Source organism: Berghia stephanieae, chromosome 11 (genome assembly GCF_034508935.2).
Source record: "Berghia stephanieae isolate SIO BIC M18660-M18661 chromosome 11, UCSD_Bste_1.3, whole genome shotgun sequence".
NCBI classification, from domain to species: Eukaryota; Metazoa; Mollusca; class Gastropoda; order Nudibranchia; family Aeolidiidae; genus Berghia; species Berghia stephanieae.
In genome coordinates, this window is record NC_088370.1 from 13586938 (window position 1) to 13612014 (window position 25077).

Below are 25077 nucleotides of genomic sequence, written 5' to 3' on the forward strand. Positions count from 1 at the left end.
CCATTTCCAAGGCTGCACATGCCAATAATAGTTAATAACAAATACTTCGACCTCAAACTTTAGCCTCGTTGGTTTTTAAAGTTCGTGTTGCTCTACTTATCACTTGATGCACTTTTAGCACTCTCTCTCTCTCTCTCTCTCTCTCTCTCTCTCTCCTCTCTCTCTCTCTCTCTCTACACCAAACACACACACACACACACACACACTACAACCACCACCACCGCATCTTCATCACGACCACTACTACTACAATCACCACACACCACTGCATCAACACTGCCACTACTACTACAACCACCACCACCACATCGTCATAACTACTACGACCACTACCACTACATCATCATTACTACTACAACCACTGCCACCACTACAACCACAGTCACCACCACCACCACCACCACATCATCATCACTACCACTACTACTACTACTAAAACAGCCATTATGACATCATCATCATCATCATCATCATCATCATCATCATCATCATCATCATCATCACTACTACTACTACTACTACTACTACTACTACTACTACTACTACTAGTACTACTACTACTACTACTACTACTACTACTACTACTACTACTACTACTACTACTACTACTACTACTACAACCACCAACACAACATCAGCCTCACTACCATCATTATGTTTTGGAGCTTTTCTTCACTTGAAATAAGGAAACTTTGGGGTTGTATTTGGCAATGTGCTCATATATCAGACAATATTTGTAATCAATTATCTATTTCGATCTATACAATATTATGTTAACACAATACCAAATATCATCCTAATTCCCTTTTTGTGTGTGCAGAAATTCCTCTTTCGGTATTGAAATTCCTCCGAGTGGTGTCTGAAATTCCTGTGTGTCAAATTGAAAATTGGCGTCTCTGCAAATTTTACTATTCCCGTATCTGAGGAGTTATTTTTGCCCCATTGATTTGATTATGTGTGAAAACTTCAAAGTCGATTTTCTCAAAACTTGGTTTTTACACTCTCCCTACTTCAAACGGTCATAGTTGGGCAATGAATAATCAGAATGTTATAAATTTGGTATCAACATTTTAAGCATAATATAAGCTATGATTGTGTACCAAAAACCCAAAAATTGAAAAAATCCGACTTAATACCGTTTCGAGGCGGAGGGTCACAAATAATAATTGTTTAAGTCATTGATGAAAATCATGGGGTCTGATTTCAATTTGTGGTCAAAGATGTCTTGACTGAACTCTTCAGTGAATTTTGCCTTTTATTTTTGAGTGAACGATAGATTGCAAAAATTAAATAGACAAGCGATTGCTAGCTCTAACCAACCCGAGTTATCTGGACCCCTTAGCGTTACAGAGACCGGGATAAGTTCCTGTTTCATAATTATGAAATCACTCGCAGGAGGAAAAATTAAATAAACTTTAGAGAAAAAAAATGACCACCCCCCCCCCCCCCAAAAAAAAACAAACAAAAAACAAAAAACAAAAAAAAAACAAAAAAAAACAAAAAAAAACAAAAAAACAAAAACAAAACAAAACAACAAAACACAACAAACAGATTAACAAACAAACAAAAAATTATAAAACAAACAAACAAAACGAATCAAAACAAGTACAAAAACATTTTAGACTATATTAATACTCGAAACAAAATTTCTCATTTTTCAATTGGTTTATTTGAAAATTTATGTCGTGTTTTATGGCAATATGGCCTGAAGAAAATTTATGTCCGCAACTAAAGCTAAAAGAAAAATGAAAAGGCACCCCCCTCCCCTTTCCTAAACAAAAAAGAACAAAAAGGAAACAATGTAAAATTAGCCATTTAGACTGAAAAAGATATGAAATTATTTTTTTAATGGGTAAATAGTTGTATTGTGAAAGTATACGAATTGTTATACTTTAGTCACGTCATTACAATGTTTATACTTCCGTGTCATAGGGTATTCCACGTCTACGAAACAAAAACCTCCCGGTTTGTGTCATTTATGAACTTGAATTTTGTGCAGATTTTGCAATATTCTGTATTTTTGTACTTCTGAACAGGAAAATAAAAAGGAGAAGAAATCTGTGTTATCTCAGAGCTGCAGCTCACCTTATGCACTACTGGTAAACGAAATGGCAAAGAGCAAAGGCAGTGCGAAGAGCGAGAGTAAGTTGCAAGTTGATAAGTTGTTTGTGATATATATAACCAAATGCTGATATCATTTTTATTTTTAGCCTTGAAATTGCAACATAGAAGAGACCGGGTTTATATCTGTGACCGTTGGATGCAAAAGTCCTCCGTGCAAAAAGTCTAATCGATTTCATAATGATAAAGTTTTTTTATTAAAAAAACAAAACAAAAAAGAAGTTTTACGCTGTGATTATCCCCAGAATTTGTTATCCCCAGACACCTGTCTGGGGATAACGAATTTTCATTATCCCCAGACGCATATTTGAAACTCCGCTCTTTGAAACAATTATCCACATTCCAGAATATGGAATGTTTCCAGATGCACATAGAAATAAGGAAAGTTAATAAAATATATATAAAAACATAAAATTAACCAACATTAAAATCAGTTGTTACTACATATACACAATATGCGTCGACTTCGAAGTGGGTGTCATGGCCGAATGGTTTAGTCGTCTGCCCTGGAAGTTTGACCATAATCGACGTTGTGGGTTCGAATCCTGGTAACGTCACTTTTTTTCTTTTTTTTTAAAATTCCGTCTTCTTTTTACAGAACGTTGAAAGGGACAAATGTCCCACCCATCCTTCCCCCACCTCTTTTTTTTATTATTAAACTCTCTCTCTCTCTCTCTCTCTCTCTCTCTCTCTCTCTTGTTTTTTTCTAGTTTCTAGCAAATATATTCGTCCCCACTCCGATCTCCGTCTGGGAATATTGACAGCCAGAAGTCAATGCTTATTCGCAGTATCAGTATCAGTATCAGTAGTTTAATAATTACAATTACTGTAGGCCTAATAATAAAAATTAAAATAAATAGACGTCTATAATAATAATAATAATAATAATAATAATAATGTAGTTTATTTATATTTTGCGCCCAATCCTAAATAAAGCTCTAGACTCGTGGGCTACTACTGCAAATACAGAACGAACCCGCATTTGCAGTACTACTGCAAATATAAATAATATCTACTATATTTGCAGTGACAGTGACAGTAGTACAACAACTGCAAATGATGAAAACGAACGCTTTCTAATATTCACAGTTTCACAGTGCTGCTTCGAATAGAGGTGGCCATAAAATGATGGTCGAGTGGACAACAAATGCACTGACTACTGACATCCAGAGGAGTCTGGTTCAGCCCCTGCAGTTGGCATCACCTTTGCACCTCCTACCCCACACACACACACTCGTATCTCCTAATTGTTCTTCATGGAGCTGCACCGTGGCTGATGCCATCGTTTTCTCGGTCCCTCATTTTTATTTATCTTTTAAGTTTAGTTTAACTCAGGGAGGTGGAAGCAACACAGATGATAATAATGGGTCATCGTTACACATTGTCAAGTGGGATTAACTTTAAATTTAACTTTTTTTCAGACAGATTTAAAATACAAAAAAACTGAACTATGTTTTTGTTTTCACCATGAGAGCTTTATATATATGAACTTTGGTGAAAATTGATCTCATTTCGATCAGTTAGTCAGTTAGTATATCTCATTATTAACATATATATAGATCAAGACATTAAAGAAATCAAATCTTGCTGTTTGAATAATAGGATGAGTAGTATTAGTTCTAATACTATAAATAGTAGTAGTTGATGTCAGTAGTGGAAATAGTACCTAGAGATATTAATATTACGAAGTGGGTGGCCACGGCGTAATATTGAGACAAGGACACACTGTAGTATTTATCTCTAAACCATCATTTGCAGCATGGGATGTTATGATGGTATGTCAGACTACACTAACACTTCAGTGCATATTGATATGATATTGGAATCCACAATAATAATAGAAGTAGAAGTGGCCTGGGTGAGGGGGGGGGGGGTGTGTGTGTGGAGCAACCTGCTTTGAGTTCACACACAAAGGGACAGTGATCTCATGTAAAGATTAGATATTTTCTGACACTTCCCACCCACACCCAGCAGTGACTAAATGTTAATGTCCCATATAAACGGTAGCGATCTATTGCTATTGTTCTTTTAACGTCACCAAAACTGGGATAAACTCCAGTTCCATGGGCCTTAAAATGAGCTTTTATATAGCGCAATATCCACTAAGTGTGCTCAATGCGCTTTACAGGGGGTCCCTGGCCAATGGCAACATTTAACACGCCTATTAGGCGATATTATACTTTTTTTTTTCAGACAGAGACAACACTGTTAATGGCCAGGAGGTACTCATGTTACACCCGAGTACTGTGAGAGAATGTGAGTAAAGAGCCTTCTCCAAGGACTCAACTATGAGCCGAGCGAGGCTCTAACCCAGGACCTTCCGATCCGAAAGTGAGTGTCATACCACTAGATCACATAGCCTTTGGGCTCTGCTCTGAAGGACCACAACAACCATAACGTTTATTTCATATCTTTCCTGAAGCAAATGGGAAGAAACAGCAGTCTCCCAAGAATCCACCCAAAGGAGGCAACAAGTCCAACAATGGCAGTGTCAAAGACATTCCAAAATCTGACAATAATTCCAAATCTTCCAAGGCAGGGAAATCACAAAAGTCCAACACAAGGTGAGTTATACACGTGGTTTTCTGGATTAGCAAAGATTGAAATGGTTTCTCCCATCCAACCAGCTTAAAGCATGATAAGGTCTGATATCTACTTCAATAAAATGCTTCTGGATGGGGATCCTGGCCTCCCACAGTGGGCAGGGAGTAACTATGTCTTCTATCCCTCTATATCTGTTTTCCAACTTGCTTTCTGTCTTTGTCTTGGGATGAGATTTCTTGGTTTTGTCCTGACCCTGGCCGGAGTCCTTGGCTGGGAGGGAAACAGTCAAATGTATAGAGTTATTGTTTTAGGAGGTGATATTATTTTTCCTTGTAAAACATCTCTCTATTCTGTTATGCATTGTATTATGTTTTGTTTACTTTTTATATATGAATTGTAATCATTTGAATGTGTTCCTCTTAGTGGGGACCTGTGCTGGTGTCTGGATGAGACTTTTAGGTGATCTCAAACTAAGTACTTTGATAGTGTGCTCTTGGAATCTACATCTGTTTCCTATTTGAACCAATTCCCCCTTGTCTTCCCTTTTCCTGAGTGCTTTAATTGTAATTCTAGAACTTTTTACTGTCCCTTTTTCTTATTTTTTACTGGCGCTGATATGACCTAAATGTGTTGCAAGCGCCGTAAAACCCTTAAAAAACAAAAAAACAAACCAAAACAATGTAATGCTTATCATTGCTATTTTATTCCCTACAGTAACAAGCAAGGATCTTCCTCATCTTCCAAACTGGTTTGGATCTCCGTTTTACTAATCAGTGCCGGTGTGGCAGCCTCTGGCGTCTTCTTCTCTTCCGAACTCAAGGATATTGGAGGTGAGATTGGTGTATTAGGATGTACTTTGCATCATAGAACATTCTTCACCAATGCTGTAAAACTCGATTATGTTATATTTTTAAACTTTTTATTTTGGGTCCTGGTAGTTCACTTGGCTCACAAGAAAAGGGACAGGTATGGATTTGGAGTGTAGTCAAGTAGCTGGGTCTGTAAGAACTAGTTGAAAGTACTTCAGGATTGACTTTTTTATATTTCAACGGCGAATACTGTTGTCCTTAGCTCCAGGGGCCTTCTGGCTCTTGAACAATTAAAAAAAAAAATAGATCACTAATTTAATAATTTTGAGTCGTTCAATTCAATCAAGAGATCCATAACAGATGATAAAAACACATGTGATATGCGATGGTGTCAGGTTATATATCTCTTAATCAAGTCTTTCTATAATTTGCATAAGCCAAAATATTTAGGCAGGTCTGATACTGGGAAAAGGTTTGTATGTTAGGGTTACAGACAAAACAGAAGGAAAACATTTCACACCTCCACCCCCCCCCCCCCCCTCCCTCCTTCCCCACCATTCCCTTCAAAAGGAAAAAAAAAAAAATAATCAGTCTTCCTCAATTTATAGAAGAAATGTCTTCCTCTCTCCTTGTTTAATTTATTAAAAAATTATTTATGCTCTTTAGATTTAAAATAAAATTTATTTGAATTTGTCACAGAACAAATCCTGAATGCTTTCATCCATCCCCAAGTGTTGGTCGTTCAAGACTATATAAACAGTCTACAAAATCCACAGGAAGAAGGGGTGAGTTGCTTGGTCAGATACTGTTTTGATTGCTATGTATTATTATATTTCGAGGGTTTTGGACTCTTGATAATAAAAAAAAAAATAAAAAAATTTTGTTTGTTTTAGCTTATATTAGAGGCAAACATTTCCCCTACCAGTGTGATCAACAGAGAAGAACCACAATCCCGTTATTTTGTGATAAAAATCATTTAATCTAAACACACATGTTAAATGTTATCACAAAAGCTGCATTATTTTTAAAAAATTGTTTTATTTATTTTTTTTTATTTTAAAAGTGATTCTTCTCAAATTTCCTCTCTAAAAGCCACACTGTTTTTAAAAATAAAAATTTTAGTTGTTTTTTTGTTTTTTTTAAATTTAAAAATTATTCTCCTCAAAATGACACCTCTATCACTTACAATGGTTAGAGTCAGGCACCCTTGGTTTGTGTTATCCGGCTTTGTGGTCTTTCAGCTTGCCTTTGAACTGGTAGGTCCAGTCCATGGTCCGAGTTCTTAAAAGGAACTCAAGAGTGTAAAATGACTACCCGGCCTGCAACAGCGTTGTTTCTGTCAAAAACAAAACAAAACAAAAAAATAGAATTGTAAATAGCACCTTTCTTGGGTCATGTGTTGTTGTCCATTATAAGTAATTGTAGCTGCTGGTTTGGGACCAGCTCATTTGGAGCATGAGCACATTTAGTTGATGATACACTGTTGCATAATTTTTTCAGATTTATGTATTTATATTAATTTTAAATTTTTGTTTCTTAGATATGTCACGCTAAACTTCTTTTAGATCAACCCGTTTTTTTGGGTTTATTTATGTTTTTTTTTAAAGCTCACTCCCATGAGTGAAAGTTTCTCGTCATATGTCAATGATACAGTATTTTAGCCATTTTAGTGCTGGCATTTTAACTCTTTTTGTTAGGTCTTTTTAAGTAATTGGTGCTGGCATTTTGACTCTTATTGTTAGGTCTTTTTCAGTAGTTGGTGCTGGCATTTTGACTCTTATTATTAAGTCTTTTTATAAGTAGTTGGTGCTGGCATTTTGACTCTTATTGTATTGTTAGGTCTTTTTATAAGTAGTTGGTGCTGGCATTTTGACCCTTATTGTTAGGTCTTTTTCAGTAGTTGGTGCTGGCATTTTGTTTCAAATTAACATCTCCTTCGGGGCAAAATGGGTTTGCCGGTCTGCCTTTAAGGCAAATTGATCCTTGTGAAAAAAAAATTAACTTGATGTCGACAAGGAGGTTCGAACCAGGCCTCAGGGTGTAAGTACATGCCTTATCCACTCTGCCATCTTGTCCCAGGCAGGTGGCTCTATGTTAAGTTCTGTGGAAATACTTGGCGATAGTTTAGTGTCCAACCCAAAAAGTATCGAACAATTTTTCTGTTTGCTTACTTACTTACTTACTTACTTACTTACTTACTTACTTACTTACTTACTTACTTACTTACTTACTTACTTACTTACTTACTTACTTACTTACTTACTTACTTACTTACTTAGGTCGTTCACTCCCACTGGAGCATAGGCCATCGACGAATCCCCTCCACCACCCAACTTTGTAGTACCATCTTCTCAGCTTCTCTCCATGTTAAGCCTTCAGTTTTTAGGTCCTCCATCAACGCCCTTCTCCAGCTATTTCTGTTTGTTTAGTACTACAGAAACCTTGATTAATTATGGTTTCACGAACCCCTTTTGATAGAGTCAAGTTATTCAAACCTCGCGAATGGTTTATTTATAAATATGGAACTTGATAGTTATCATTTCTATTTTTTGTTGATTTTTTAAAAGAAATATTATTATTATTATTATTATTATTATTATTATTATTATTATTATTATTTATTTATTATTATTATTATTATTGTTGTATATATATATATATTTTTTTTTTTGGCGCTTTGTAGGTTGAGGATAGACAGAAAAGAGATGTGGATGAAAATAACAACATTCAGTCCGATGATGAAGATAGGAGAGCTGAGGAATTAAGAAAGGAGAAGGAGCGGCAAAAAGAGGAGGAGAGAAAAAGGGCGGAAAAGAAATGGAAGGAGGAGGAGGAGGCTAGAAAAGAGGCAGATAGAAAAGAACGAGAAAGGCTGGATAAGGTGAAAAAAGAAGAGGAGAGAAAGAAGAAGGAAGAGGAGAAGAAGAAAGAAGCAGAGAGAAAAGAGAAAGAAAGGCTTGAGAAACTTAGGCAGGAAGAGGAGAGGAAGAAGAAGGAAGCTGAAGAGAGGAGAGAAAAGGAAAGGAGGGAACAAGAGAAAAAGGAAGCAGAGAGAAAGGAGAAGGAAAAACAAGAGGCACTGAGAAAAGAGGCAGAAAGGAAAGAAAAAGAGAAAAAAGAAGCGGAGAGAAAAGAGAAAGAAAGGCTTGAGAAACTGAGACAAGAAGAGGAGAAAAAGAAGAAGGAAGCGGAAGAGAGGAAAGAAGCAGAAAGGATAGAAAAAGAGAAAAAGGAAGCTGAGAGGAAAGAGAAGGAAAGGGTTGAAGCAGAAAGGAAAGAAAAAGAAAGGAAGGTAAGAGAAGAAGCCGAAAGGAAAGAAAAAGAGAGAAAGGAAAAAGATGAGGCTGAGAGGAAAGAAAAAGAGAGGAAGGCGAAAGTAGAAGCCGAAAAGAAAGAAAAAGAGAGGAAGGAGAAACAAGAAGCTGAAAGGAAAGAAAAAGAGAGAAAGGAGAAAGAAGAAGCTGAAAAGAAAGAAAAAGAGAGGAAGGAGAAACAAGAAGCTGAAAGGAAAGAAAAAGAGAGAAAGGAGAAAGAAGAAGCTGAAAGGAAAGAAAAAGAGAGAAAGGAGAAAGAAGAAGCTGAAAGGAAAGAAAAAGAGAGGAAGGAGAAAGAAAAAGAGAGAAAGGAGAGAGAAGAAGCTGAAAGGAAAGAGAAAGAGAGGAAGGAGAAAGAAGCAGCATTAAAGAAGGAAGAAATGAAAAAACAACAAGAAAAAGAGAAAAAAGAACAGGAACGGATAGAGAAGGAGAGAAAGGAGCAAGAGAAGAAAGAGAAGGAAAGAAAGGATAAAGAGAAAAAAGAAGCTGAACTGAAAGAAAAAGAGAGAAAAGAAGCATTGAAGAAAGAACAAGAGAAGGAGGAGGCTGAAAGAAAGGAAAAAGAGCAGAAAGAAGCTCTTAGGAAGAAAGAGGAGGAGAAAAAGAAAGAAGCAGAGAGACGAGAAAAGGAGATGAAGAAAAAAGAAGAAGAAACTAAGAGGAAAGAGGAAGAAAAGAGAGAAGCTTTGAGAAAGGAGGATGAGAGGAAGTCATACGTAAAGGCTGCTATAACCAATGTGGAGGACATGGAGATACGCAAGGAATTGGATGAGGCAGATGCTTTGCTGGAAGCGGTAAGTTTTATTAAGTGTTATTTCAGGCCCAATCATTCATTCCTGTTGCAGACGTCAACACAAAATATGTGAAATTTGGATTTTTTCACTTTTAGAAACTAGACATATTTGTTGTCCTCAATGATATATATATATATATTCTATACTTGACCCTAGTTTTTAACTCATGACAATAAAATCTTTTTTTAAAATCATCTAAACTACTCCAACAGCCTAAATTACCTCCAGATTCTTTTCTTAAAACATGGTCTACACAGTCCTATTCAGTTTTGGACAACTACTCTTCCCATATATAAATATAAATTGCAATCCAAATGCTTTAGAATAGATGAATTTGTTGGATTTAGTTGATTGGAAAAAAAAGAAGAAGAAGGCATGTATTTTGTGCCAATTTTCCAGTTTAAAATTCTGATTCATGATTTTTAAAAAAAATTCTTAATAGGTTTATATTTGCACTCCAAAGATTCTATTACTTTTTTTTCTTCTACTTATGAAAGATTATTATTTTAAAAATTCAAAATTTGTTGATTTAGAATTAAATATTTATTCGTTGTTGTTTTTACAAATTTATTTAAACAACTGAATTTAATCTTTAAACGATAAATGTCATTTTCAATTCTATAAAACAAGACAAATTATATTAATATCATTGCACTTTTGGTGAAAACATTGATCTAGCTTAGAATAAAATCAAAGTTCTCAATCAAACAATGTTTTTGGGAAATTTCATTTCAGGAAAACTTTGAAGCTGCCATAAAAAAGTTTGATGAGATTTTAAACGGCCATCCCAACAGCCCCCGGGCGACGTATGGTAAAGGTTTGACTTTGGACAAGCTGGGATTCAAACACATGAGCAACGACTACTTGGAACAGTCCATCAATTTCCTGGACCGTGTCCTGTCCTTGAAGCTAGTGCCCGATGATCTGGTCAAGATGTGTGGACGGAAACTTGCAGAACGTCAACAATTTAGAGGTATCAGTATATATGACCAGTATTAGCATACCTGCCAACCCTTCCGCTTTTGGCAGAATCATTCCTGTTTTCACTCTTCCTTTTTCTTCTTCTTCTTCTTCTTCTTCTTCTTCTTCTTCTTCTTCTTCTTCTTCTTCTTCTTCTTCTTCTTCTTCTTCTTCTTCTTCTTCTTCTTCTTCTTCTTCTTCTTCCTCGTCTTGTGGAAACCTCCAATATTGTCGAGGATCACTCCACAGTTTGTAGGGTTTTACATTTTTAAACTTGCTAAAACTCTGCACATAATACTAATTTAAAAAAAGAACACACATAGATTAAAAAGTCACGTTGTGAACTCTAGCAATCGCGTGAAGGCATGTTGGCAACTGTTTTTTGTACTATTCCGCCATTGTCTATAAACTTTCGATTTACAAAAATGATGATAAGGGTAAGAGTAAAAAAGAGCAAAGAGGGAGGGGGGGGGAGGGGGGGGGGCAAAATGAGATAAAACATTGTGCTCAAAGCTCATATGTCGACTTCAGAGGTTTGATCCGCCGACTATCATAATATATTTGTATTTAGCCATCTTTTGTGTTGTTATTGAATAAACCTTTTCTTTTTTTTAATATAAAATATTTTTAGTAACACCAAGTGGCTACAATATGCCCCCAATTTTTTAAAAAGTGATTTGCTCCCGTACCTTGCTGGATATTATTGAGTGTAGCGGGTTTGCCCCAAAATCAGATTTAAATTGAGCAAAAACTTTCAAACGTATCTTTCATGTAAACAAATGGATGTTGTTGATTTTGGTGTGATCTACTCACAAAATGTTGATTCAATTTTTTTACATCATCTTCACAACCCTTCTTGCCCTTGTTTTCCCTTGTTTTTTTCATAGTTTATTTTCCTCTTTAGAAAATCCACAATCTCTGTAGCAGGTTTACATTACATTTTTGTTTATGAGGAAGCAACTAAAAGTTATTTGTTATTACATACATTGCATCTGGTGTCTGCATGTTGTTCAGGCATCTTCTTCTTCTTCTTCTTCTTCTTCTTCTTCTTCTTCTTCTTCTTCTTCTTCTTCTTCTTCTTCTTCTTCTTCTTCTTCTTCTTCTTCTTCTTCTTTTTTTATTCTTCTTCTCCTTATTATTATTATTATTTATTATTATTATTATTATTATTATTATTATTTATTATTATTATTATTATTATATTATTATTATTATTATTATTATTATTTTATTATTATTATTATTATTATTATTATTTATATTATTATTATTATTATTATTATTTATTATTATTATTATTATTATTATTATTATTATATATTATTATTATTTTATTATTATTACTATTATTATTATTATTATTATTATTATTATTATTATTATTATTATTATTATGATTATTATTATTACTATTATTGTTATTATTATTATTAGTATTATTACTTTTTTTTTTCTCTCATCTTTAGTTTGGTAATATATAAATGTTATGGTCACATCCAAACAGGTTGGGGAGCCAAGGGAGTGAAGACATACAAAATTCTGGTCCAGAGATTCCCCGATGATCTCAAACTGCTCAATGAGTTTGGTGTCCAATATTTGCTGATTGGCCAAAATGAACGGGCCAGGGAAGTTTTCAAAGATGTGAGTATTGTATTTCGAGGGCATCCAACTATAACCGCGTTAGGGGTGATTTTGAAAAAAAAAGTGTTAATAACAGTGCAGCTTATGCAATGAGGACGGTCTTTATTGTTTTTCTATGTGCTCATATCATTGATCACATTGCGAAATGTGCTCAAAATGACCTTCACAAGTTTTTGAAATATCCAGTATTGCGATAGGTCATTTTGTCCAGCTTGACCTATAGGTATGTTTACAATAGTATCACATACCTGCCAATTACCCCGTTAAAATCAGATTTACTCAGCTTTTTTTTTTTCCTTTTTGAGTACCCTGTCGTAATATGGAAACTCCGTTTTTTGGGGGGTTTTTTCATCCATCATGTCTTGACCCAAAATAAAATGAGTAAAAAAAGAAAAAGCGAAAATGTGAAACTAATTTTTCTCGTTGGTGAGTGCAACTTAAAAAAATTTGTGGTACTGGGTAATACTCATTTAGGGATACTGGGCAACTTTCATTAAAAGTATCGGATATATACTGAAATTAAAGACTTTTAAATAAAATTTAGGTTTACCCCTATTTTTTTCCCCAGACTCCTCTTTTTTTAAAGTTTGATTCCTATTTTTTTTTCAGTATAGGTTGGCAGGTATGGTATCACTACAATGATCTTTGAGTGTTTGATCTCTCTGTCTTTTATTTTTTTCACGTTTGATCAATGATTGCGGAGTGAAGAAATAAATGATGAGATATATAAACGATTTATTTTTCAAATGAATTTGCTCAGGTACTGAAAAAGAACCCTAACAGTGGATTCGCCAAGGCCCATCTGGGATTCATCCTAAGGACAGCGGACAATGACTTGAGTCGAGCTATTCCTTTGTTGAAGGAGGGGATTGCAAGTGGAGAGGAAGGAACGAGTGATGGTCGGTTTTATGTACAACTTGGAGATGCCTTGCTTCGAGTTGGAAAAGAAGAAGATGTAAGTTGTTCAGACAGTTTCCGAGTTTCCTGATTTAGAAAAAAAAAGTTTTCTGGCAATAATGGAAAACATATTCCTTTTTAACCTGATCGTGACATTTATTAATAATAATAATAATAATAATAATAGTTATGATAATATAATAATAATAATAATAATAATAATAATAATAATAATAATATAATAAATAATAATAATGATAATAAGAATGATAATGATAATGATAATTAATAATTTAGTAATATAATAATAATAATAATATAATAATAATAATAATAATAATATAATATAATAATAATAATAATAATAATAATAATAATAATAATAATAATAAAGAATAAATATATCAATTTATAGAGTGCAAATTTTACTGAATGTGTTCAGTGGCATTTTACAAGACATAGTTGACATGAGATTAAAAAACTAAACAAAACAAGAAGCAAAAGTTTTGATAAAGTTTTCCATCACTTGATACATTTTATCGGGGTTTTATTTTTGGTGTGTTTGTTTGATTTTTTCACTTTGAAAATTGGCATGCTCTATTCTGAAGGATAGTCTATAAAATAGTTAAAGTGGCTATTGTTGGTAAGATTGCGTATGCAGATTATTTGTAGTGTAATGGGTTGATCTCCTTCAGGGTCCTAAGACCTCTGGAGTTAAATGGACAGTAACAGTTGCATGCCATTCTTTGGATTGGATGCTAAGACTACTATCACAAAATAAATTGCTAGATTGAAAGAAAACTGTTTTTGAGCTAAACAGTGGTTTACCAGCGGATCACTTAGTTGAGATGCTAGGTCAAGAGGTCACTACTCTCCTTCTCTTTACCTGCACTCTGGTATGGCACGTGCCTGCAGTCAGTGAAGCGAGTAGTCTAATTGGTCTGATAAATAATGGCATAGCCAAGTGACAATTATCTTAAATGTAAATATATATCACTCATGTTATAGATTGAAATCCCCCTCACACAGTGGACTAAATATCATAGATATCATCAGTATAGTTCTTTCTCAGGAAGACAGCAAAGTAGACTCACATTTTCACTACATTTATCTTTTAAATCAAATGTTCCTGGAATCCCTACAACAACAATCAGACGTTGCAGTTTATTATTATTCACACTAGTACATAGTACAAACTGTCTACTTTCTGTTGCACTAATGTTAATTCAGTTCAACAAATATGTAACAAGTGTAGGGGTGGGGTATCAAATTTCACTGGGAATATCTAGCAGTCTATGAGATGTCTAGGCTATCGTGGGTGATGAATTTGGACCAGTTACACAATGTAAACAATGTCGTAATCATTTCCTGGACTCCCCACTGACCATGGAACACTTTACTACACCAATTCTACAGTTTTATCATTAAAAGTTCCCACGAATATGGTAAAGGAGTGAAGAAGTCATACTTATTGTAGTACAGGAATATATATATATATACACTCTGCAAGTAGCCCTACAATAATAGTTCTTAAATACACATCTGTTACTGATTTAAGAAATATGAAATGAATGGGTTTGTTTCATTCATGTCTCTGTTGATTGGTGTGGGAAGGTTTTATTCACCGGCTGCACTACTTGTACAATGTGAATATTGTCTGAATATCTTTTAATTCCTAGGAGGTGCCAATATTATTTTCTCTATCTTGGCTATGTTTGAGTAAACCCCCCCCCCCCCCCCACTTCTTATTTTCCCCAGTCAAATTGCCTTTATGGAATACTATCTGTACTAACTGTTGATGTTATATCGTTGTTGTCAGTGATATGAACTAGGTGTAGTGTGAATGTAATGCATTTCTCTTAGCCTGTCTTTTACGTTTGTATGTGTGTATATATGCAGGATGTATGTGTGTATGTATGCATGTTTGTGAATGTGCATGAGAGAGAGAGAGAGAGAGAGGGAGAGGGGAGAGAGAGAGAGGAGAGAGAGAGAGAGAGAGAGAGAGAGAGAGAGAGAGAGAGGATGCCTTTTTCTACCATATTCATTGTTTGTATTATCTACTACGCCACTGTGATGGTGTTGTTGTTTGGTGTAATGACGATGGTTTTGTTTCTATTTGTAATAGTGAAGTAAAACCTACACACACAATATATTGCTTTATATGTTTTTTTAGGAGTGTGTTAAATTGTTTAATCCACTTATCTCCATTTCTTTTAAATACAATACAAAATACAAATGAAGAGAACATACCTGATGTCCAGTCCATTACATTTATGACCATTAAAAACGTAGTTAAAATGTGTTGAATCAGGAAATGAATGGTTTACTTTGTGTAATAATATTAAGACTGGACAAAGCATTAATTAGTTTTGGAATCCAACGTCTGATTTTAAAGATTTGAATTTTTTATTGTCCGCAAAACAACAAAAATATTTTAAAATAGTAGGGATTTTAAATTGCTTATAAAACCTATCAGAATAATCACAATAAAGCGAAAAAAGAACCAACATAACAAGTGAAAGTAGTACTATCTGTTCCATTAGTTAATATTTTTGTAATGTAAGTGGTCATCTCGATATGGTGTTATATTACATCACAAAAATGCAATACTTTGTGTCTTAACGCTCAAAAAGGGGAATCCCCGTCCAGGTAGCCATTTTTACAGCATGCAGCTGCTGTTGTCAGTCACTTGCTGGGTTACAGCAGTATAACTAAGTGATCCGATTTTATGAAGAAATAAACAGCAGTAGCTAAGGTAAAATAACAACAACAATAACAAAAAAGTCCTCCGAATCTGATGATGATGATGATGATGATGCTTTGCACTATTTCATACACACCTTTCAAGATTTTTATGCTAGTTAATCGACCACCCCCTCTCAATTCTTGACCAGGCCCGTCATTACTTCAGGGAGGCTGAAGAGAAAGGATTGTTCTTGTCTCAGTGGCAGAGATCTCTGTACAACGTCAAGGAACTTACTGGAAAACCTTTCTGGACTCCTGAGCAAGCTGGATATAAGCAATACACCAAGGTGAGACAGACCAGGTGGTGGGGTTCCCGACCTCCCATAGTGGACAGTCGGGTGCTTGCTGTGTCTTCTATCGCTCTGTATCTGTTTTTCAATTGCTTTCTGTCTTTGTCTTGGAATGAGATTACTTGGTTTTGTCCTGATCCTGACCGGAGTCCTTGTCTGGGAGGGAAACAGTCGAATGTACAGTTATAGTTTTGGGAGATGATATTTTTTTCCTTGTAAATCATCTCTCCGTTGTATTATTTTTTATTTTGGACATATAAATTGTAAACATTTGAGTGTATTCCTCTTAGTTGGGACCTGTGCTGGTGTCCGGGTGAGACTTTTAGGTAAGTCCTTTGATTGTGTGTTCTTGGAATCTACATCTGTTTCCTATCTGAACCAATTCCACTTTGTCTTACTTTTTCTTGGGTGCTTCAGTTGTAATTCTAGAACTTTTTACTATCCCGTTTTCTTTTTTTTTATCGCGGGTGGTTGGATGGGAGCATCACCCTTGAATCATATACCTATGATGTTCGCGTGGGTGTACGATCCGATAGTGATGTGTTTCTTCTTCTCTTTACTAGCCTATCCTGCTTCTTTGGTTTGTGATTGTATTTTTGGCAGGGGATATTTTTTTTTCTGTAAATCTTCTGCCTGTTTGTTCTTGGTTATTTATAATTTAGCTTATGATATCTTTAGGTTATGATTTACATTTGTACTATTTTTGTTAGATTGCTTGTTTTTTTGTTTCAGCGGTCTCTCATATAACCTCAATTGTGTTGGAAGAGACCTAAAGCAACAAACAAACAAACAAAAAAATCTTTTTTTTTACTGTCGCTGATATGACCTTAATATGTTGCAAGCGCCGTAAAACCCTTAAACACACACAAGGTGAGACAGAAAGTTAAGTTTGCTGTAACTTCTATTTCCCCTATATTTGATTTCCTTTTCCAGGAACCTTTCTGTCTATGTCTTGGATGAGACTTCTTTGTTTTGTCTTGGCCCAGGGTGAAGTAATTGGCTGAGAGGGAACGAGTCGAATGTATATTGCTAGTTTTGGGAGATGATATGTTTATATATTCTTCTTGTAAATCGTCTCTGTTCTGGGTGGGTATGGTGGGCAGGAGGTCCCTTGCTGTGTCTTCTATCCCCCTATGTCAGTCATCTGAGCTGCTTTCTGTCTTTGTCTCGGAATGGGATTACTTTTTTTTCTTAGCTGAGGTTCCCGACCTCCCATATTGGACAGGGAGGTACTTACTGTCTTCTATCCCCCTATATCTGTTTTCCAACTTGCTTTCTGTCTTTGTCTCGGAATGGGATTACTTGGTTTTGTCCTATCCCTGGCCAGATATCCTGGCTGAGAGGGAGATAGTTTTGGGGGATGATATTTTTTTTCCTTGTAAATCATCTCTCTGTTATGCACCGTATTATGTTTTGTATACATATTATATATGATTTGTAAACATTTGAGTGTATTCCTCTTAGAATGGACCTGTGCTTGTGTCTGGATGAGACTTTTAGGTGATCTCTATCTAAGTACTTTGATAGTGTGCTCTTGGAATCTACATCTGTTTCCTATTTGAACCAATTCCCCTTTTGTCTTCATTTTTCTTGGATGCTTTAATTGTAATTCTAGAACTTTTTGCTTTCCCATTTTCTCCCTTTTTGCTGGCACTGACATAACCTTATTGTGTTGCAAACACCGTAAATACCTTAAAAACAATAAACATTTGTTTCTTAGCCCTGGCCGGAGAGGGAAACAGTCAAATGTATAGTGTTAGTTTTGGGTGTACTGTCACATATATTATTTTTGGATATATAATGGTTTGTAAACATTTGAGTGTATTCCTTTTTGCGGGATGCTGTGCTTGTGTCTGGATAAGACTTTTAAGTGATCTCTAACTAAGCACATTGATAGTGTGCTCTTGGAATCTACATCTGTTCCCTACTTGAATCATTCACCTTTGTCTTACTTTTCTAAAAATTTTTGTCTCATATTTTCTTCCTTTTTACTGGTGTTGAAATGACCTAAATGTGTCGCAAACACCATAAAACCGTTAAAAACAAACAAACAAACAACCTCTGTCTGTTATGGACTGATTAAGTTGTTTTTTCTGGGATTTTTTTGTTTTTTAAAAATTAAATATGATATTGTGTAAACAATTTAGTTGAGTCTACTCATCTTAGTGGAATCGTGTGTGTGTGTTTAGATTGGACTTGAACACGATCTCTTATTGAGATTGCTCTTGCAATTTATTTCTGTTCCCTTTGCCTTACTTCCTCTCAGGTGCTTTTAATTCTAAATCTAGAAAACCGATTCATTTGTTCTTTTCATAACTCGAGCACTCGTCTATTATCCACTTCAGATTCTAGAGGAAAACTGGCAGACGATCCGCGACGAAGGTCTAGCCCAACTCAATGTTACCACTGGGGCGTTTATACCGGAGGATGAAAACCTACGTGACACCGGGGACTGGAAGCAGTTAACTCTCTACTCACAAGGTTGGCTATCAATATGTACATTCATAATAAAACATAGTTTTTCTACTTTTTAAATTGCTCAATGAGCTATAGAGTTAGCTACAACGTTTTTCTACTTGTTAAATTGCTCAATGAGCTATAGAGTTAGCTACAACGTTTTTCTACTTGTTAAATTGCTCAATGAGCTATAGAGTTAGCTACAACGTTTTTCTACTTGTTAAATTGCTCAATGAGCTATAGAGTTAGCTACAACGTTTTTGTACTTTTTAAATTGCTCAATGAGCGACAGAGTTAGCTATCGATATGTACATTCATGATAAAACAAAGTTTTTCTACTTTTCAAATTGCTCAATGAGCTGCAGAGTAAGCTATCAATAATATGTAGGTACATTCATATAAACAAAGTTTTTTCTACTTTTTAAATTGCTCAATGAGCTACAGAGTATTAGGAAGGTAACCATGATTTTTCTTCTTCTTTTCTTTTTTTTTTTTCCTTTTTTTGGATATGCAACACGCTTACAGAAATGTTTTTTTTGTTACTGAGTCACTTCGTTTTTATGAAGAAGAAAAAGAATGTTTCCTCCCAGGGATGCCACTTTTCCGGTTTTAGCCGGAAATCCGGGTTTTTTTTTTACCACCAGCCGGTTTTAATCCGGAACCTCCGGTTTTTGTCCGTCGTCACTATTCAAAAAAAAAAAAAAAAAAACCAAAAAAAAAAAAAAAATTTTAAAGAAGAAGAAAAATATCGCGATCGAGATTTGAGCCGGAACTTTTTCGCCGGGTGAATAATTTGGACTGTCACCGCCGGTCGAATATTTGGGCACCTAAATGGTAGTTTATCTCCGCCCATCCCCATCACAATTCCTCCTTTAAAATTTTTTTTTTGGATAAATAAACAGTGATTTTGAGAATTTCTCAGAAATCTTCCGCTGAATTTGCCGTTTCAAACATTTCCCTCAAAACCACAAAATCACCATTATGTCTTATGTCATATTTTGACACCTGAGCAATAAGTCTCGTGAAATTTAGTGACGGTCCCGTTTTTATGACGTCGGGCCAGACTGAATGGCACCAAATGTCACAATTGACACAGACGACCAGTGGTGTTCTTTGATTAGCAAGTTGATGGTTGAAGGGAAAGGGGAGGGACAAATCTCTCTCTCTCTCTCTCTCTCTCTCTCTCTCTCTCTCTCTCTCTCTCTCTCTCTCTCTCTCTCTCTCTCTCTCTCCTCTCTCTCCGCAACCATCCATTAAATCATCTGGTTATACAGAGATAATTCATTAGCCTAGAGTAAAGCAATGGTGATTGGCTTAGTTTATTCTTCTTTCTTTTTACCTTTTGACTATGGCTTTAAATTTGTGAGATTCTTGGGTTGTATTTATAAGCTGAATAACCACTAGGTTTCGGTAAAAAATAAAAGATATTGTAGCCTGGTTTATAAAGTAAAAATCAAAATAAAACAACACTATCTAGCCTTTTATTTGAATAACATTGTAGGCCTTTAACATATGGAAAGGACAATTCATTAAATGTTTACAAAAAGTAAATTTATGTTTAATGATAAGAATGGATTTATACTAGTAATAGTAATATATTACATAATACCAATACAAAACTATGTTGCTGTTATTTTTACACTTTGCTTGCGTTTGACCGATAGACGGAGACATTTTCCTCCTTTTTGACAAATTGCTATTATTATCACTGAATAAAAAACACTCACCAAAACCACTACATCATCTCTACCACCACTACTATTACAACCACCACCACATCATCATCCCTACCAACACTACTACTACAAATAACACCACATCATCCCTACCACCAGTACTACTACAACTACCACCACATCATCATTCCTACCACAACTATTACAACCACCACCAAACAATTATCTCTAAAAGACCACCACTACTACAACCACCACCACATCATCATCCCTACCACTACTACTACTACAACCACCATCACATCATCATCTCTAAGACCACTACTACTACTACTACTACTACTACAATCACCACCACATCATCATCCCTACCACCACTCCTACTACAACCACCACCACACCATCATCCCTAGCACCACTACTACTACAAATAACACCGCATCATCCCTACCACCACTACTACTACAACCACCACCACATCATCAACCCTACTACCACTACTACAACCACCACCACACCATCATCCCTAGCACCACTACTACTACAAATAACACCACATCATCCCGACCACCACTACTACTACAACTACCACTACCACTACTATCATCATTCCTACCATAGTTACTATAACCACCACCACATAATCATCCGTACGACCAGTACTACTATAATCACTACCACATCATCCCTACCACCACTACTACTACAACCACCACCACATCATCATCCCTACTACAACCACCAAATGTAATTACACTTTCAACTTTTGAAATTCTCCGAGTTGTGTCAGAAATTGCTGCGAGACAAATTTTGGATCTCATCTCAGTGAATTTGAGTGACCAGTCATTCTCACCCCTGATAGCTATTGATATTAATTTGTCTATATTTTGTTTTCAGCACCTTATTTTATCAATTTGAAAACTGTCAACTCTCCTTTCTTTTGTGTGTTATTTGCTCTCCATTGCAATAATAATTACTGAAACAATATTCCAAATTTGATATTTTTCAAATCCCTACAAAGCCCTTGACGTTGATTTGTATCTCGTCAGCGCAAGTTTTCAGGCTTTTTAAAATTTGCCTGGTGGCATCCCTGTTCCTCTATACCCCTAGCAGATCATAAGAATTCAATTATTTTTTCATAAGTGCAATTCACCTGTAAGAAGCATCTATTAAAGATATATATATATATATATATTTTTTTTTTTTAATGGGACATGACACTAGATTGGCGAATGGGTCATCCAAATGTCATTGATATCGGAGTACAGATCATCATAGGGTCTTCACTCCTCACGACACTTTAGAAAAAAAGAATGTCTAAAACAAAATTTTCAGGACATGCATTTGCCTTTGTTGCTCCACCAGCCTGCAATTCTCTCTCGTCTATACCAGAAGTGTCTGTACTATTGAGTGCTTCGAGTCTAGACTAAAGACAGAATATTTTTAATTAACATTCCTTTAATATTTCCAACAAATTTTGCGGCAGTTGTGTGTCTTGAATCCGTGACCTCAAGTAGTCGGGAAGAGAGTGCTCTAATAATGACTAGGGTTAGAGAAGATCTTTTTGGATCGCGGATAGCTCATACGGTAGAGTCAGGCTCTCCCCAGCCAGACGGAGTTGTCGTACCAGTAAGGTCGCGGGTTCGAACCCCCATTGCCTCCGCGAAATTGTTATTGTCTATTTTCTTCTGGCACTTTCCTACTCTTTTGTTGTTATCAGCATTTCCTTACCATGGATATCATACTCCACTCTAATATCAGCAGTAGTTAATGGATCTACAATTGTATCATTTAACAGAGCTACCAACCTCACACGAAAAATACGTATTCTTACGTTTTTTCGGCCATTGTACGCTTGTAAGACTTTTTCGTATATTGTACATGTTTATTGTGTCGGTACGGTCGCGATAAGGCTTTCAAATTTTGACGCAACGAGTGTGTAGCCGGTTACCGGAAGTGAAAGTAACATCGGTGCCTGAGCTTGATTTCAACTCTCACGCATGTGTAGTCGGTTTACCGAAATTTAAAAGTAGCTTAATATCCGGCACCTGAGCTTGATTTCAACTCTTGCGTATGCGTAGTTGGTTATGGAAAGTGAACGTAGCATAATATCCGGCGCCCGATCTTGATTCAACAGTTGCGTTCGCGTTTGCTTCGACTCAAGGTCTGGCTAGATTCCCGATCTTACTCTTTTTGCCCAAATCTTACTCTTTTTTATCATCAATTGTACTCTTTTTGCCCGTCTGGGGTTGGCAGCTCTGATCATGGGTGAAAGTTCGCCGGCAAAATCCGGCATGGCCGGATTTTTATTTCTGAAAAAGAGGTCTCGCCGTTTTTTTTTGTCTGGCCGGAATTCGAAAATGAAAAAAACCGCCAACTGGATCACCACTGTAGTTTATTAATTAACCGCACTTCTGTTTTTTCTTCTTATTGGTAGTTGCAGGATTTTTTTTTCTGAGCACCTGCCTTTGCAGGATTAATATCATTGAGTAACTTTTACCCATGGCTCTGATTTAATCCTCTAAAATTTGAAATTATTTCATGTCAACTATTTCTTGAAAATCTACTTTGAACACACGTTTGATGGTGATTGGCACTCTTTTTTAAAATTTGTTTTTAAAATTTTTATTATTTATTCAACTACTTTTCCAGGTCGTAAGAACAAGGATAATTGTGCTAGAACTCCCAAGACCTGTGCTTTGATCGACCAAATGCCTGAAGCCAGAGGTTGTAGAAGGGGACAGGTAAGCACAGTCTGAATGTGGAGATAGATTAACAAGTAAATGTTACAATGAATGACATAATCAGTCGGATGGTGAAAAGTTTTGAATTGAGATATTGCCAAGTTAAGTTAGAAAGTCAAGTTTTATCCAAAATGAGTTCTTGTCATAAATAATTAAATCAACCCTTTTTGTACATCTTCGGGAAATATCAAAGTTTAATTTCACTTCTACATCTTTTTTACAGCTAGTCAAGTTGAAAAAGTATGAAATTTGAGAAAAGTTGCTGGATACCTTTCCCATACATCTGACCACAACTTCATAAAAAATCACCCGATTTACTTCAAATAAAGATTGAAATGCTCTCGAAAGCATATTATTTCAGAAAATGAAAAAAAAAATGCAAATCCAAAATTTTCCCCTTCCGACTGATTATGTCATGCACTGACACAAATGCTCCCAAGAGCATACCTATGTTGTCATCAAAGAATTTTATGTTATTCCTGTCCATGGTGTAACCTAATGCAATGTTAACACTCATAATATCTTGTGGATAAACTTGAATTATATACAATAGGGATAGATAGTGGGCGATGAGGTCAATCTTGCTGTTTCTTCTATCGCAATATCAGTTTCCCATTCCTTGTTGCTCTCTTTGTTTGATCTGGATTGAGATTGTAAATTTTTTCCTGGGTCCAGTTGGGGATCCTTCGCTGAGAGGGAGGCAGTCAAACGTATAGTTGTTTTTTTTTTGGAGAGATAATAAAACAATTTTTTCCTTGTTTATTATCTCTGCTATTTATTATTTTAGCATGTAGTTTTGAGAATATTGTACATTGTAAGCAGTTGAGTGCATGCTTCCCAAGAGATGAAGTGAGTAGGAAAGTGTCAGAAGACAACAGAGATCTTGACTCTACCGTATGAGCTATCCATGACCCCAAAAAAGGTCGCTTCAAATCGTAGCCATCGTAAAGTTATAGCCTGACACTGACCAAAAAATGACATCAAAATGCCAGTCTTTTGCCACACAAGTGAGTTGTATTCAATAATTTAACCAATGAAATAACTTGTTTCCTTGAGCTCTACTAACGACAACTCACTAGACGCTACACAAACCTAAAAAATGACGTCAAACTGCCAGTCGTAGAGGGTTCTAGTGTCAGGCTATATGTTAACGATGACTACATTCAAATTCAAGTCTGTCGGGGAGAAGAGGCTCTCGATAGGCTTAAATTTGAAACGACCTTTTTTTGGGGGTCGTGGATAGCTTGACAAGAGGGATCCTGCACTCCATTGATTTAGTCAGAAGCTTCATCCTCAGTCTCAGTCTTTGCCGGCAGTTAATATTGCAGAGCTGTCAACTGTCACGGAACTTCCGTGCAATTCACGGAAATAAACTATGAGTCACGGATACATGGAAAATCGTATGATTTTGTCACAGAAATAGTCTTGTGATTGTGTAGGGGGTTCATCATCCATCATGGCTTGTGCTTTTGAGCACATTGCCGGTCAGCTGTCTCCACGAATCACGATCCTCTGCAGTGCGCATGAAATCTGTGTTGCTTTTTAAATCACATTTGGCCATTCTTAGGTTATTTAGATATCTAGGGGGTTATATATGGTGTAAATTCTGATGTACATATACATAAAATGTGGCCAATTGTAATATTAATCTATAGGAGTCTAATAATTATGCCGTGAAAAGTAAGATAATCAGTGATACAATGATGGCGGAATCCATGATTTTCAGAATAGTACCACGACAACATTTGCCAGTGAGTATGATGTTGTCTTATTTTTGGCGTAAATATGCAAAATTTGGTTGTCACTGAAACGATACATGGGACAGCGTGGCTCAGAGGTACGGTCTTTGCTTCGGACCCAAAATGTACCGAGGTCGATTGCCCGCAGCGCTGTGTGGCCTTGAGCAAGTCACCTCGCCTTAGCTCACTTTGCGCTGACGCCTGAGTTATTCCAGTCTTCCTTTGGAATAGACCCTAATGACAAATTTCTCCATGGGGATGAAAAAAGGGAATTTTTTTATTTTTGTTTAATTAATTTATTTCTTATACAGAAATGAAACATGGGTGCCAGTTTTCCGGTTCA

The 25077-nt window shown here is 35.8% G+C and overlaps 1 protein-coding gene across 1 annotated transcript in view; it reads left to right on the forward strand.

Annotated features, from left to right (window-relative positions):
* Positions 1-1899: 1899 nt before the first annotated feature.
* LOC144957257 (uncharacterized) overlaps positions 1900-25077 on the forward strand; it is a 29789-nt gene continuing 6611 nt past the window's right edge. Inside the window, exons 1-11 of the mRNA XM_078888344.1 lie at positions 1900-2142; positions 4544-4685; positions 5380-5495; positions 6174-6259; positions 8158-9585; positions 10321-10558; positions 12050-12186; positions 12947-13141; positions 15978-16115; positions 18464-18599; positions 22904-22995. Of these exons, the coding sequence (XP_078744470.1) occupies positions 2109-2142; positions 4544-4685; positions 5380-5495; positions 6174-6259; positions 8158-9585; positions 10321-10558; positions 12050-12186; positions 12947-13141; positions 15978-16115; positions 18464-18599; positions 22904-22995 (2742 nt within the window). The 5' untranslated portion in view covers positions 1900-2108. The remainder of the gene's footprint in view (positions 2143-4543; positions 4686-5379; positions 5496-6173; positions 6260-8157; positions 9586-10320; positions 10559-12049; positions 12187-12946; positions 13142-15977; positions 16116-18463; positions 18600-22903; positions 22996-25077) is intronic.